This window comes from Vicia villosa, linkage group LG2 (assembly GCF_029867415.1).
Source record: "Vicia villosa cultivar HV-30 ecotype Madison, WI linkage group LG2, Vvil1.0, whole genome shotgun sequence".
Lineage (NCBI taxonomy): Eukaryota > Viridiplantae > Streptophyta > Magnoliopsida > Fabales > Fabaceae > Vicia > Vicia villosa.
Window position 1 is genome coordinate 147,908,414 of NC_081181.1, and position 14,309 is coordinate 147,922,722.

The 14,309-nt window shown below is 37.0% G+C and overlaps 1 protein-coding gene across 1 annotated transcript; it reads right to left on the reverse strand.

The window, feature by feature from the left end:
* Positions 1-7,608: 7,608 nt before the first annotated feature.
* On the reverse strand, positions 7,609-8,466 carry LOC131652399 (probable calcium-binding protein CML13). The gene has a single exon (XM_058922247.1). It carries the CDS (start codon positions 8,268-8,270, stop codon positions 7,827-7,829), a length of 444 nt encoding a protein of 147 aa, XP_058778230.1. The 5' UTR covers positions 8,271-8,466; the 3' UTR covers positions 7,609-7,826.
* Between the last annotated feature and the right edge of the window lie 5,843 nt (positions 8,467-14,309).

Sequence of the window (14,309 nt, forward strand, 5' to 3'; positions counted from 1 at the left end):
ATTTTAGTGATTATGCTTACATTGATAATTGTTGAGTTAGGTTCAATTATGCTCTCAATGATGTTGCATATTCCCTCGCACGATAGTGCTTCTCTTCTAATTCCTTAAGACGTTTCTTCAGGGTACAAAGCTACATTAAAAGATTCTCTTTACGAAAACTTCAACATCTTTCTCCATTGCAACTCACTCTAGAGGGTTTTCCCGAAATATGGTATTATACTTTACTCCAGTCAATTCAAGTGTTTGTGCATTGCATACTCATCAATTTCAATTATTTGAAGCTTTAAAATTTTTTTTGTTCTCGTCATCCAACCCAGTGTTCTTCTTTTGTAGGTCTTTTATTTAAGATATTAGGGAACAACTAAAATTGGGCTCAAGAAGTTTACTATCTTTCTCTGACTAGTTTCCTACCATGTGGTTTATGCATCTTGTATCGACGAGACACCATAAATTTGCGTTGTCTTCATCTACTTATGTGATTGTCATGAGAAGCATGTCATACGAGTCATTACTAACAACATGAACAAATTGTGATTCACCTTTCTCATAATCATCATCAGAATCTCAGTTGCATAACACTCTCTTGCATAATGGCCGAATTTTAGGCAGTTGTAGTACTGCACTTCTTTATTATTTGCCTTCTTCTTGAAGTTCTTGTGGTTTGTAGTGTTGCTCTTGCTTGACCCTTCACCTTGATTCTTTTAGCTCTTGTTAAAATCTCCAATGAGTGATCTCTTATTTTTATACTTCTCCTTACATTTACTATTTATTAAATCGCCAACTTTCTCTTCTTCTTTATATTGGAATTGAGTGCTTGTGATTCTATATGAAATTCTTTACTTCAATCTTAACTCAAGTCTTGTAATGAGACTTGATGCTCTTCCCACTTTGTTCCGGTCAAGTCAGTCAAATTTTTCAATAGTAACAACATGATAAAAGCCCACAGATAAGGTCCTCAATACCTTTTGAATCTTTATCGAGTCACTAACCTTCTCACCACATGACATCATTTGGTTTCTATTTTATAGTAAAATGTATATAAATTAAGAAAGTGAAAGATAATTAAGGTTAGAATAATGTGTATCTGCAAACACTCTAATGCAAAGTTAGTGACCGGGGTACTTGCAAATACTTTGATGTCAAATTAGTGACAGTCAAAAGTGAGAGATATTTAAGATCCGAATAATGTAAGAGATATTTGAGGTGACCCTTTAATTAACTTTTATAGTAGGGTACTTGTTGACGTTAGTGAACGGGTACTTCCAAAAATCCACATGTCAAGTTAGTTACGATTATAAATGATATGTAAAGGTTAAAATAATGTGTAACCGATGCGGCCCTTTAATTAGTTTTTATAGTAAGTTTTTAGGGTTTTAAGGACCAGTAATTTTTTTCTTTGAACAATTGTAAGAAAGGATAAGTGTGAGAAGATTATTCTCAGTATGATTTCATTATTCTACTCCTTTTAATTGTTTTAATATGTTGTCCTTCTGGGACAGTTCAATATTAGATTCAGTGGTGTTATAACTTTCTTATAGATACCTACTCAAAAAGGGTGAGATCATCGTGATGATGTCAACATAGGATAGTTTCATATTAGATGCAGTGATGCTATAACATTCTTATAGATAACTACTCAAAAGGAGTGTGCTCATCATGATGACGTCAACATTATTTGATCCTCATATATGATGGTTCATTAACCTTTTATCGTTAACCTTCTGACAAATTTTATATTGATTTGGATTGCTATTAATTGGGCATTAAGTATAAGATACAACACTAGCCCCTGAGCCAGTGTTAGTCAAGTCGAGTCATGGTTTGTTTTGGATCTCCTGAGAAGTGCTTAAGGGTTGCAACTTTTATTCTATGCGTGTTTTCTTCAATTTTATGATATACCACCAGTATGGATTTTTTTTAAACAAACTTATACCCTTGCTATTTTCAAATAAATTTTAAAATATTAATATATTTCCTTTTTTTTAATATAAAATTTAAGATTCGTTTTTAGAGATTTTTTTTAAAAAGGTTTGTATCATAGAGCCCCGTAATAATATAATAGTTTAAACTCGTAAACTAAATAATTAAAGTTATTATTAATCGTTAGTTGGTTAGTGGTGATTGGCGCTGGACTTGGTAGGGAGAACCACAGCTCGATTCCCGCAACTGTGATATGAAGAGGCCTAAAACCACAAAAAACAAAAAAAAAAAAAGATTCAAATCATTTATATCTCATTTTTTCAAACAAACATCTGAGTAAAATGCCTTTTCTTCTCTATATTAAAATTTCTCTTACAAACCCTAGCTTCCTCCTCTACACTAAAATTTGTCACCAATTCAACCAAACAAAGTCTAGCTTCTTCCTCTACATCAAAATTTCTCTCACCAATTCAACCAAACAAACTCTGACATTGAGTCTTTATAGTTAAGAAAAGTATGTTGTTTAAGTGAGCTAACGTTCTTGTGAACTTCAAAGCTGAAAGATTTTCCGCTATCTTCATTTAATAAGATATTAATTCCAGCCTTAAGTTGTCAGAGGCTTTGCTAATGTGATCCTTAGTTTTTAAACGCGTCTGGATTGTATTTGAAAATTTCTTTAGCCACCTCTCTATGGGGGTCACCCCCAGCGAAAAACCCAAATTACCCCTGCTTCGGAAATGAACTTCCGAAGCATTTTTTTTTAAAAAAAAATTCCACAATTCGGAAGTGCATCTCCGAAAACACCTCATGGGGGGTGTTTTCGGAGATGAACTTCCGAAAACACCTTTGTTCAGATTTTGGGGGGTTTCGGAAATGAAATTCCGAATTATGCAGAAACTGTGTTTTTTTTTTATGTTTTTCTTAACAGTCTTGTATTTTTAATTAAAGGAAACCGGGAAATAAAATAAGCGACATATAAACAGAAAAAAATAATATGATAAAAAAAGTGATATATACAAGCCGATCCAAATCCAAATAAAAATAGTGTGCTAAAGATATAATCCGAAAACAAAAAATAAATAAACCCGACCACTACTGGGTGTGCCTAACCCTCTCTCCCTGGGACCTCCTCTACCGCCTGTATATCGCCGCACGGCCCGCATCAGTGATGATCATCTCCATCACGGCGACTGCCTCTGGACCACCCTGATGAACGACACCTCGATCCAATGCGTCCCGCCCAAGCATCTCTATCCGCTGGCAGATCGGCATGAGATCAATGGCATGGTCATCCTCGGCCTGCTGGTTCTCTAGGATCTCCTCGTGTGCTGGCCTAGGAGCGCCGAGAACGTCAGGTCTCAGTAGAGGATGTGACACCCGATAGAACCATGTGACGTATCCCTCCACACTGTGTCAGTCCTGTGTGACCCGAGTGCGACGGTACTCCTGTGGTACCACATGATGCTGCCAGTCCTCCCATATGGTAGTGAGCTGCACTCGGGTCATTGTGTCAGGAGCAGCCTCAAAGGGTGACCTGGGTATCTGCTGCACGAATTCGAACTGACGCATGCACCGCTCAGGGAGATACCGGACCATGATGCCGGTCCCGCATGCCAACCAGCCTGAATTTAAAGCAATGTCGTCAAAGGGGACAACCTGAGCGTAGTCGCTGAACGGCCTCCAGGTGACGTCGTCGTGCATCGTGCGGTCCAGGTATCCACGGTATGGTCCCACCGCATTGTTCCCCCTCTGGAGAACGTATCTGGCGGCCATGGGCATGGCGTCAACATACACAGGATCGATGTGGAAGCCGTGGATGCGGGAGAAGTAGGAGATGATCCAGCTCTGAAACAGAAACACGATAATGTATTATAAATAAATACGAAACATAAATAAATACGAAATAATTAAAATGAAACGTACCGTAAGTAGTGTGCAGGATCCGACCAACTGCCTCGTCCTCTAGTTGGAGGTAGCGGTATGCCAGAGTAGCTGCCCCCTAGTTCCACTGGTGAACGGTATCCAGGTCCATGAAGTAGCGGAGGTAGGTCACGTCGATGTACCTTGCACTCTTGTCCACAAAGCATGCAGCGCCTACCACATGCATGTACCAGCACCGGAGAGCGCAGTCGCGGTGATACTGTGTGAATAGATCGTTACCCGCCTCCTCGGCATCGGCCGCCGCGTCCAGGTGGTGCTCGAAATAGCGACTCAGTGTGGTGAACCGGATATGAGGCCCATTTGTCGTGATGCACTCGAAGTCAGCAACTTCGTGCTCCATGCCCAAATAGAGCGCCATCCACTGACTGGCCTCGACCCTCTGGATCCGGGAGTGGGTCAACAGCGGCCCACTGATGGGCAGGTGGAGAAGACACTGCACATCATGCAAGGTGATCGTCATCTCCCCAATCGGCAAGTGGAAAGAAGACGTCTCCCTGTGCCAGCGCTCCACAAATGCCCCCTGCATGCCGTGGCTGATGGTGGTGTACCCCGTCATGCAGAGCCCGCTAAGCCCTGAACCTCGCACCGCGTCGTTAAACCACTCATCTGCTGGTTTAAACAGACTGAAAATCTTCCGGGCGTGGTTCACCATTTTCAAAGGATCTCTCTCTCCTGTTACAAAAAAATAAATAAAAGCATATGTTAAATATACCGTTAAGAAAATATCGAATAAACGCCTAAATTATAAACGGTTAAATTAAAAAAAATACCTCTCCCTCCCAGATACGCCGAGCGACGTGATCGTGGTAGCTAATCAGCACGGAAGTGTCAAAGGGTCCTCCCGGGTAGCTGTCCTCCTGCTCATCCTCCTCCCCGGGTGGAGGGTCAACATCTGGTACTCCCTCCGGCTCGTGGTATGGCACTGCCACCTCCTCCTCCTGCTCCTCCTCCTCCTCCTCCTCCTCTCGCTGGCGGGAAGAAGATACCCGAGCCAGCCGACTCCTAGATCCAGATGAAGAGGTACCCTCTCCCACGTCCACGGGAACTCGCACACGTCGTCCCTGGCCCTTCCCCCGTCCCTGTGTCGACGCCAGCTGCGCCGCCGCCCGCTCGCGTCTAGCTTACCGATTGAAGAGATTGGAGTGCTTTTTAATGTAGTATAGGAAGCTTATTGGAGCCTTTGATGTAGCCTTGAAAGTGTTTGCACAAAATTTCTCCTTTGGTTGTGTTTGATGTTGAATTAGGGTAAATGAATGGGGGAGGGGGAGTGTTTTGCTAAATCTGCAAAACGCGCAGTATTTCGGAAATGAACTTCCGAAATGCTGTTTTCGGAAATGAACTTCCGAAATAAGACAATTTTTTCAAAAAAAAAGGCGCTTTCGGAGATGCATCTCCGAAAACACCTTTTTCTTGCATTTCAGAAATGCATTTCCGAAGTCAGGGGTAGTTTGGGTTTTTCACCAGAGGTGAACTAGAAGGTTGGGAGGTGGCCAAAGAAATTTCCATTTATTTTGATGTGCTCATCAACTTGGCTGGTTATTATAAATCAAAATTGAAAAACATAAATATTGTGACGTGTAATTATATTTGTGCCTCTGTTTTTTTTGTCAAAGGCATTTTGGTCTCTTTCAAAAGAATAATGTTATTTAGTACGAAACAATTTGAAGAAGAAAAACAAGAATACACACATGTCACTATTTTAGGGGTGAATTTTAAATGGATTCTAAATTTAAATTTTTAATAGAAATTATGGCATTGTAGTGATAATGAGTGATTGAGATTTTTTCTTACTAATCAACATTTTCCCTAATAAAGCTGATGCATGTAAACTTTGGAACAAGAGACACAAAACCTGCTTATTCCTGTAATAGCAAATGGTCATGCTAAGAACGCACTTATTAGGAGAAAAGAAAAATTACAAGCAAAAGCAGATTTTGATTCCTTTTATGCCTAACATTCAAATTTCCACTATTATACAAAGTGAATATGTAAGAATTAATTCCACAACTTTTTTATTGAAATGCAAGGAATGCAACCCACTATTTTGAGAACAAACAACTTCATTCAAAGATTAAGCTAGCCAACACAATATCGGGTTGTAGGGCTGGAGCTTACACCCAAACGAGTAAAATAACTTGGTGTTTAAATCACAAATTAAACATCATAAAGCTATTTGGGCAAGAGTCATACAACTCGATCTGTATAAACTTGTTGAAATAAAGTCATTTGGGAACAAGTCATACGACTCCATATATATTTACTTGTTAATAAAGTCATTTGGGCACAATTCATACAACTCCATCTGTGTTTACTTGTTATTGAAAAATATGAGCATTCGCCGCTGAGAACCCAATTTCCAGCATCCCCATAGAACAATTAGGAAAAAAACACACGCCACATGACAACATATTGTGCACCTAATGAGAAATTTAGATCTAAATAGACACACAAGCAACGTAGTGCAAATACCTCTAAAAAAAGGTGTACTTGTATTAGTGTCGTTGTCCAAAACCGACTCCGATACTTGTGATTACATTTAATTTATTCATTTTTTCAATTATTATCGATGTCGACATGTCAGTTTCGTTTTTCCGATGTATGTGCTTGTGCAGACATAACCCCATGTGTGCAAGGAAAAATAATCAATCATAAAGTCACTGTTCATCGGCATTCTTGTTCAATTAATGAATCTCACCAACAAATGTTTGGGAAATGTTTTCCTTTTGCTACTACCTTTCAATTCTACTTTATCTTGACCTGATAGCAATACTCTAGGGAAGGATCAAAGGTTTAGGGTATCAATTGAATCTTATATTGACATAGACAACCATTCAATAGACTACTACCTTGAATTTCATTGTTTTAGAAACTATCACCACAAAACATGTCATCAAGGTTTAAATATCCATAGTTCACAAACATGTCATCAAGGTTTAAATATCCATAGTTCACAAACATGTCATCAACCTAAAGTATCTTTCACAGTGAATAATGATACAGGAGCAGGAGTCTTGCATTTGTCATGCATGATTGCATAGACAAAGTCACAAATTTTCAATCCAGGTTCTATTTACAACCATCCTACTCTTAAAGTGGGCTCTCTTTTGCATCATCCAACATTATATTCCCTCATTACAGACACATTCAAACAACATGCAAACACTTGCAGAACCAAAACAGTTACCAATTCTACCCCTCTCAATCACACATAACAGATTACAAATGCAAAAACACAACTTCAACACATCAAACCTCAATGCATGACATATGCTACGATGTCTTGTACAACATAAGAGGTGGAGCCAGAGTACAACATAAATTTTTTCCTACTACTATAATTTTGTTGACATCTACAAATGAATTCCATACATGCAAGCATTACAAAATCGAGGGTTATCATGCCATGCCCAAATCAAACCAATACATCTGCCTCTGTGTATTGTTCACTACCTCAGTTAACTACAATAGTGATTGTTCATGTTCAAAGGCTATTCAAACCAGACCACTACCTTCCATCTTTGTGAATAGAAGTTTACTAACAAAATTTTCATTTTTACTTCCTAATAAAGAATAATTGTTTCTACCCTGAATTATATGTATTTCTTCTTCCCTCAGCAAGAAGGACCAGTACAAATACAAAACATAATAGTGCCCAATTCCTTACTAATTAGGGTTTGATTATTTTGTAGGATAGCAACAATGTCATTTACTTCCGATTTCATAACATTCAAAATTGGAAACACAAACTTGAAACAAAGGATTAGATACACATATATTCCCAACAGTAACTCCGTTTCAATTACAAAAACAAGCACAACTAGGTTAATTAATTGATCCACTTGAAGAAACCGAATGAAAAAAAACAAGCATCACAAATTAAACATAGAAAATACCAAAACACTAGAAAAAAGCAATTAAAAAAAAAGCACTTGAACCGATTTGAATAGAAGGATCTGAGTGTGGCCTCACTTAGCAACCATTCTAGCGATGAAATCCTCGTACCGGATCTTCCCATCAGAGCCAACATCAACTTCCCTGATCCATTCATCAAACTCAGCCGGCTCAAGCTTCTCCCCGATACTAGTCAGAATATGACGAAGCTCGTTGACGGAGACGAATCCAGTGGAATCCTTGTCGAGAACCTTGAACGCATCGCGTAACTGACGATCGAACGGCTCAGGTTTCATGTGCTTGGACATGAGATCCAGAAACCGATTGAAATCGAACGGCGATGTGAGATTCTCTTCGGCGACGATGGATTTGAGTTGAGCTTGGGTCGGGTTTCCGCCGAGAGATCGCATGAGGATTCCGAGCTCCGATGGAGCGATCTTGCCGTCGCCATCGGTGTCGAATAGAGTGAAAGCTTCTTTCATGGAAGAGATTTGATCGTCGCTCAGATCTTTGCCCATTTCGGTTTCGTTTCGGGTTTTCGGGTTTGGGGATTTTGTTACGGGATGATGATGGAGAAATTGAAAATGTTTTCCCACTCTCTGTTTTTCAGTTTCTGTTCTCAGATCGATTATTACGGTGGAATGTACTATTGGGAGTTTTATTTACGACGTCGTATTGGAGGGTGTTTTATTTGGGCCTAAGCCCATTAGGAGAGGGAATAGGGAGTAGTGTAGGGACGGGTGCACGGAGTAGGCTGATGATCAATTATTTCTGTGATGAAGTGAAATGTCGGACCATTGGGAACTGATGTTTTTAATTGTATCTGCCCTGTATCTGTGTTAAATTTATGTTTGACTCCTCGTTAATAGCTCAACAGAAAAAAAAATTACTTTTTCAATGCTTCTTAGCTTTTGTTTGGTTCTAAGAAGAAAATACGAAGAGAAAATTAAATGAGGAAGACCAAGGGAATGAGAAAAATGAGTGGAAAAATAAAATAGAGAAATAGAATAATTTTATAAAATATCTTTGTCAAATGAAACCAAATGAACGGCACTTCTGCCCTAGCCCAATGGTTGTCTTACTATTTTCTATCAGCATTATTGAGACATTCTCAACCAAGATAACACTTATATTTACCAATTCTACAATTATAGGCATATAGATCTTGTAGTGTGATTTTTAAGATTGTAAAAAAAACTATTACAAATAGAATAAAATTTTATTTAAATACTATTGTTAATCATAATCAAAGTGCTTTCATATTAGGAAGACTTATCACCTATAGCATTATTGTAGCTTTTGAAATCTTTTATGCCCTTCACTTCACATAAACAAAAGCAAGAACAAAGATTATATAGGTTTCAAATTGGATTGGCAAAAATTGATGATAGAATGAAGTAGAAATTTGTGGAATTTACTCTTGGAGTTATGAATTTTTAACCAATCTTATAACTATTATTACAAATTATATAAGAACACTCTTTTACTCTATTCATATCAATTGTAGGCCTATTAAGTATATCAAACCTCAAAGAGAATTGCGATAAGGAGATCTTTTATCCCCCTACATATTTAAATTGAGATTATTGAATTTGTGGCTGATATACCTCCTTATCCAAGATATACCCCGATTCTTGTATTTCAGTGGGGAAATAGATGCTTCCACACTCAGACCTTGGTTGGTATGTACATCCCAAATTTGATTATCTAGCTCGGATAAGGCCGATTTGCACACCAATAATTTGTGATTGGCCATAACCTGGGTATGTTTCGAATTTACTCCTTGACGGGATAAATCTCCACCTCGGAATATGAGAAATTGCATCTAATGGCATATTTCGGTTACAAAAGGTCAATGGTCATGAATCTGTTAAAATAATTAATGGAGTATGTTACGAATGGTTAATGGTTACTAAAACCTACTAAAGCCATGCTTCTTCGATATCTAGAGGGGGGAGGTTAGAAATATAAATAGGTCCCTGATGTTAGACGAAGTCAACTTATCTAGAGGGGGTGAATAGATCCCTAATTAAAAATACTTGGTGAAAATATTGTTTTAAATTTTTTTTGTTATGGATAGCGGAAAATGCTTGGATCAATTCATCTAATCTGAACCGTTATCGAAAAAACTCGAATATACGTGAAAACCACTAAGAGTTGCAATGATAATGAAATACAATTAAATCAATATATTTCAACAATCAACACTATGCATTTGAATTTAAACACGCAAATAATCTATTTCCAATGAAATGATTAAACAAAAAACTGAGTGAAGCAATTTATCAAACACTTGTTGTGCAGTCAATTTTGATCAGAATTTTCTTATGGTTTTGTTGATTTGAAATCCAATTATAATCACAAGGATTGTAATCAAGCCAACAAAACAATTTTGAAATGATAACGAATTTATCTAATCGTATCAATTGCACAATTACTGAATTCAATAATTTGCTATTGAAAGTAAATGAAAGAGATTGAGATGGGGGACATAAGGACTTGTTTAGGCCGTTCACCAATCGTCCTAGCTATAGCTACGTCTGCCTCTAATTCCAAACGGAATTGAGATAATCAATATTCTTTTGCAAAATATGTTTACAAGAGAAATGTAGCAATCCAACCCTACAAACCTTATGTTTGATGTTGATCCTAACTCTTTCTCTTCCCTTGATCTTGAGCTCGATCAAGTAACCTGATAATACCAATTGATCCTCTAGTTACCGCTGCTTCTTTTATATAACCATTTTCTTCAAAGATTTCACTTGGCTGAATCCAATTGTGAATTATCGTGACCTAAGGCTCCCAAACGATCTTCCGGTTACCGTAACTCCTTCAACAGAACTATCTTCTTTGAAGCTTTCAGTCGGCTGAGTCTGAATTGCAAAGTCTTGTGCAAAACCCCCAAATCAAGACCTTGATCTTGGAGGACAAACCCTAACTAGTTTTTCCCAATTTACATTTTAACCCAATTTACATTTTAACAACCTAAGGACGCTATCAACACTGAATCTAGATGGAACCCAAACAAAGAATGAGTTTGTGTAATTTATTTATGTGTATACATAGATGTGACTTGTGAGGTTGAAGTTGAAGAGAACTCTTTGTATATTTATGGTTTCATCAAGTTTCAAATGATGTATGTATGGGGAATTTATATGTGTTCAAGTTAGAGGCAAAAAGATAAACTAGAAGTTTAGAAAAGAATGCATATGAGTCATGTGTCGACTCATGAGAGACAAAAGCTACAAGCTTTAAAAATGAGCAGCATGTGTCGACATATTCATCGCATGTGTCTAGGGGTGTACATGGGCCGGTTTGGATTGAGTTTGGCCAAACCCAAAACCCGAACCACAAAGGGAACTCCGGTTTGGGTGACATAAAATAACCACCCGTTATAACATTGGGCCGGTTTGGGCAAATCCACTAATATCCGGGTTGGATTGGGTTGGGCAATGGGTAATCCAAATTTTTTTTAACATCATAAAATAATAAATAAAAATATCAAATAAGAAAATTCACCATGACTCATTAAAATAGTTAATGTTCAATATTCAAAAATAGCAAGATATAAGTCAAATTTCTTCAAAATCAAATTACATAAAAGAGCTCAAAATATAACTCAAAAAGAGCCCAAAACATAATCCAAAAAGAGTCTTGACTTAAAAATAACAACTAAAGAAAACATGCATATTATCATATTGCATCTCTTGCTTGCTCAACGATCCCTTTGAATCTTTATAGATCTTTATAGAAGAAAGAAAACTTTTTTCATTGCCCTTCTTGATAGCACCACACCTTGCATTAAAATTGCCCTGCTGCAAAAAAGTAAATTAGATAAAATTTTCTAACATATATCATTATTCACATTTGTTATTTCTGAATGCTAACAAATACACACACAATTTGAAAAGAAAATTGTCTCACCTTAGCAGTAAAACCTCCACTAGCAACTATTCTTTGATTCACAGGAACCTAAAACCTGCAGCCAAAAAATAAATTGAATAATTAAACTTTTTATGCAATTGGTTCATAGTAATGCAAACAGGTTTTCATTTGTATCAGTATCATAGTAGGTTATATAAGATACACACACACAAAAGAAATCTACAACACATTGCAAACATGCTGCAATTTACACAAACAAAAATCTACAACAGAATTGTAAACATGCTGCAATTTACACAAACAAAAATCTACAACAGAATTGTAAACATGCTGCAATTTATATTAAAGAGCACAAACATGCTGCAATTTACAACTCAGGTTCAACAAATGGACATGATCTCAGTAAAATTGCACAAGCTAGAATTGCATATTTTACCTAATTAATCATCAAGAGATTCAGCTGCAAGATCCTCGAGACCATTCAAATCTGACATTTCTTAAGACAAAATAAACAATGTTATAATAAAAATAAACGATGAAATTAAAATCTAAAAGCTAAGATATAATTAATACCTGTTTCGAATTCCACCACATTAAAAGCTTTCTTTTCATCTAAAACAAATCTTGTGACAGGTTTGATCCAACTTTGTGTACAAATCAAAGCCTCAACTGTTTCAGCTTTCAAAGAACTACGATATGGATCAAGAACACGACCTCCAGTGCTAAAGGCAGACTCGGAAGACACAGTAGATATCGGAATGGCTAATATATCCCTAGCCATTAGCGAAAGAACAAAGTACTTTGTGCTCTTACTTTTCCACCATTTTAAAAGATCAAATCCATCATAGTCTTCTTCAACTTCATCTTCTAAGTATCTAACCAACTCACTTGATTTATGTTCACTTTGTCTTCTTTTAACCCTTATCCGATGCAAAGCATCCATATCCATATTACCTCCAACATCCATAGTAACAACAGTACTTTGAATTGCATTAGTGGAGCTAGAGGCAGCATAACTAGAATAAAAAATCACGGGATGCAATGTCTTATAATAATCAAACAATTTACCTATTAGCTCTTTAAGTTTAACAATTATTGTTTTGCCCTTTTCCTCCCCATACATCCATCCAAAATATAAATCAAGATATTCAAGCTTGTATCTAGGATCAAGATAAACAGCTACAAACAATAGATAATTTATACTCTCATCACTCCAATACTTGTCAAATTTCTCTTTCATAGTCAATGCCATCTTTTTCAACACAACATCATTACCTTGAATCCATGATGTCAATGCACTATGAATCTTCACCAACTTTCTAAAGAAGGAGTTAGCACTTACATGCAAAGAAGAAGAAAAAGTTAAGGTGGCGTCATAAAATATCTTCAAAAAACTAATAAACATGCGTGCACGGTTCCAATCATACACACTTGGTGTTCCATTTACAGCCTCAAGTTCAGATGCATATGAAGGATCCTCACCCTATAAGCGTTTGAATGCTTCTTCATATTTAAAAGCTACCTCCAACATTAAATATGTGGAATTCCATCTTGTTGCTACATCAATTACAACCTTTTGCGAGCTAGAAATATTTGCATCTTTCACACACATTTTAAACAATGCTAATCTTGATGGAGATGACTTAACATGCTTGCAAGCAGCCCTTATTTTAATAATGGATGAATCAATAAGAAATAATACATCGGACACAATCAAATTCAAGATATGTGCACAACATCGTAAATGCATATACTCCCCATTAAGCAAGGTATTTCCATTCCAAGCACTCAAGTTTCTAGTCAAATAAGATAAAGCAAACATTATTAGGGCTGGCATTATCTATTGTAATTGTGCAAAGTTTAGTAATTCCCCAATCTTTCAAGCATTTTTCTAAGGCTTTACCAATGGTGTCACCCCTATGGTTAGCAATCAACCCAAAGCCTATGATTTTCTTTTGTAATTCCCACCCTTCATCAATGAAATGACATGTCACACACATATAGTTCATATTCTGAATTGAGGTCCATGTATCGGTGGTCAATGAAACCATTTGATGGTTGAGAGACAATAAAGATCTTAAGACCATTTTTTCTTCCTTATACAATTGCATACAACCTCTAGCAACTGTTACACGACTGTGAATTTTCAAACGAGGTTGAGCACGACTCATAAAACCTTTAAATCCAACACCTTCAACATGTTTAAAGGGAAGCTCATCAATAATAATCATCTTAGCAAGTTCTAATCTACACTCTTCTTGATTAAATTCAACAAGCTTGAAAGACACATTACTATCACCCTCTACTTGCTTCCCAAGTACAATAGTTTTTTGTGCCTTGTCAGTTATCCTATTTGGATTCTTAGGACATTTCTTAAAATGTTTATTGAGATTTGAGGTTCCATGTGTATTACCATCAGCAGCATATGACCTATTACAATGAATACACTTTGCCCTCTTACCTTGTTTTACAAAATGATCCCAAGCACGAGAACGTCTCGGAGCTTTTCCAGTGTTAACAACCTCATCACTTTTAGAGTCTTGGTCAGAATCAACATCAATTGGTCTTTCAACAGCATTTGCGGGAACATCACCAACATTCAGATTCTCCTGCAAAATTTTAAGCTAAGTTTAGTAATGCTTGCAAGATATTAATCTTGATGGAGATATTAT

Coding starts and splice junctions, on each gene's coding strand:
- LOC131652399 (XM_058922247.1), bottom strand. CDS start 8,270: ATGGGCAAAGATCTGAGCGACGATCAAATCTCTTCCATGAAAGAAGCT.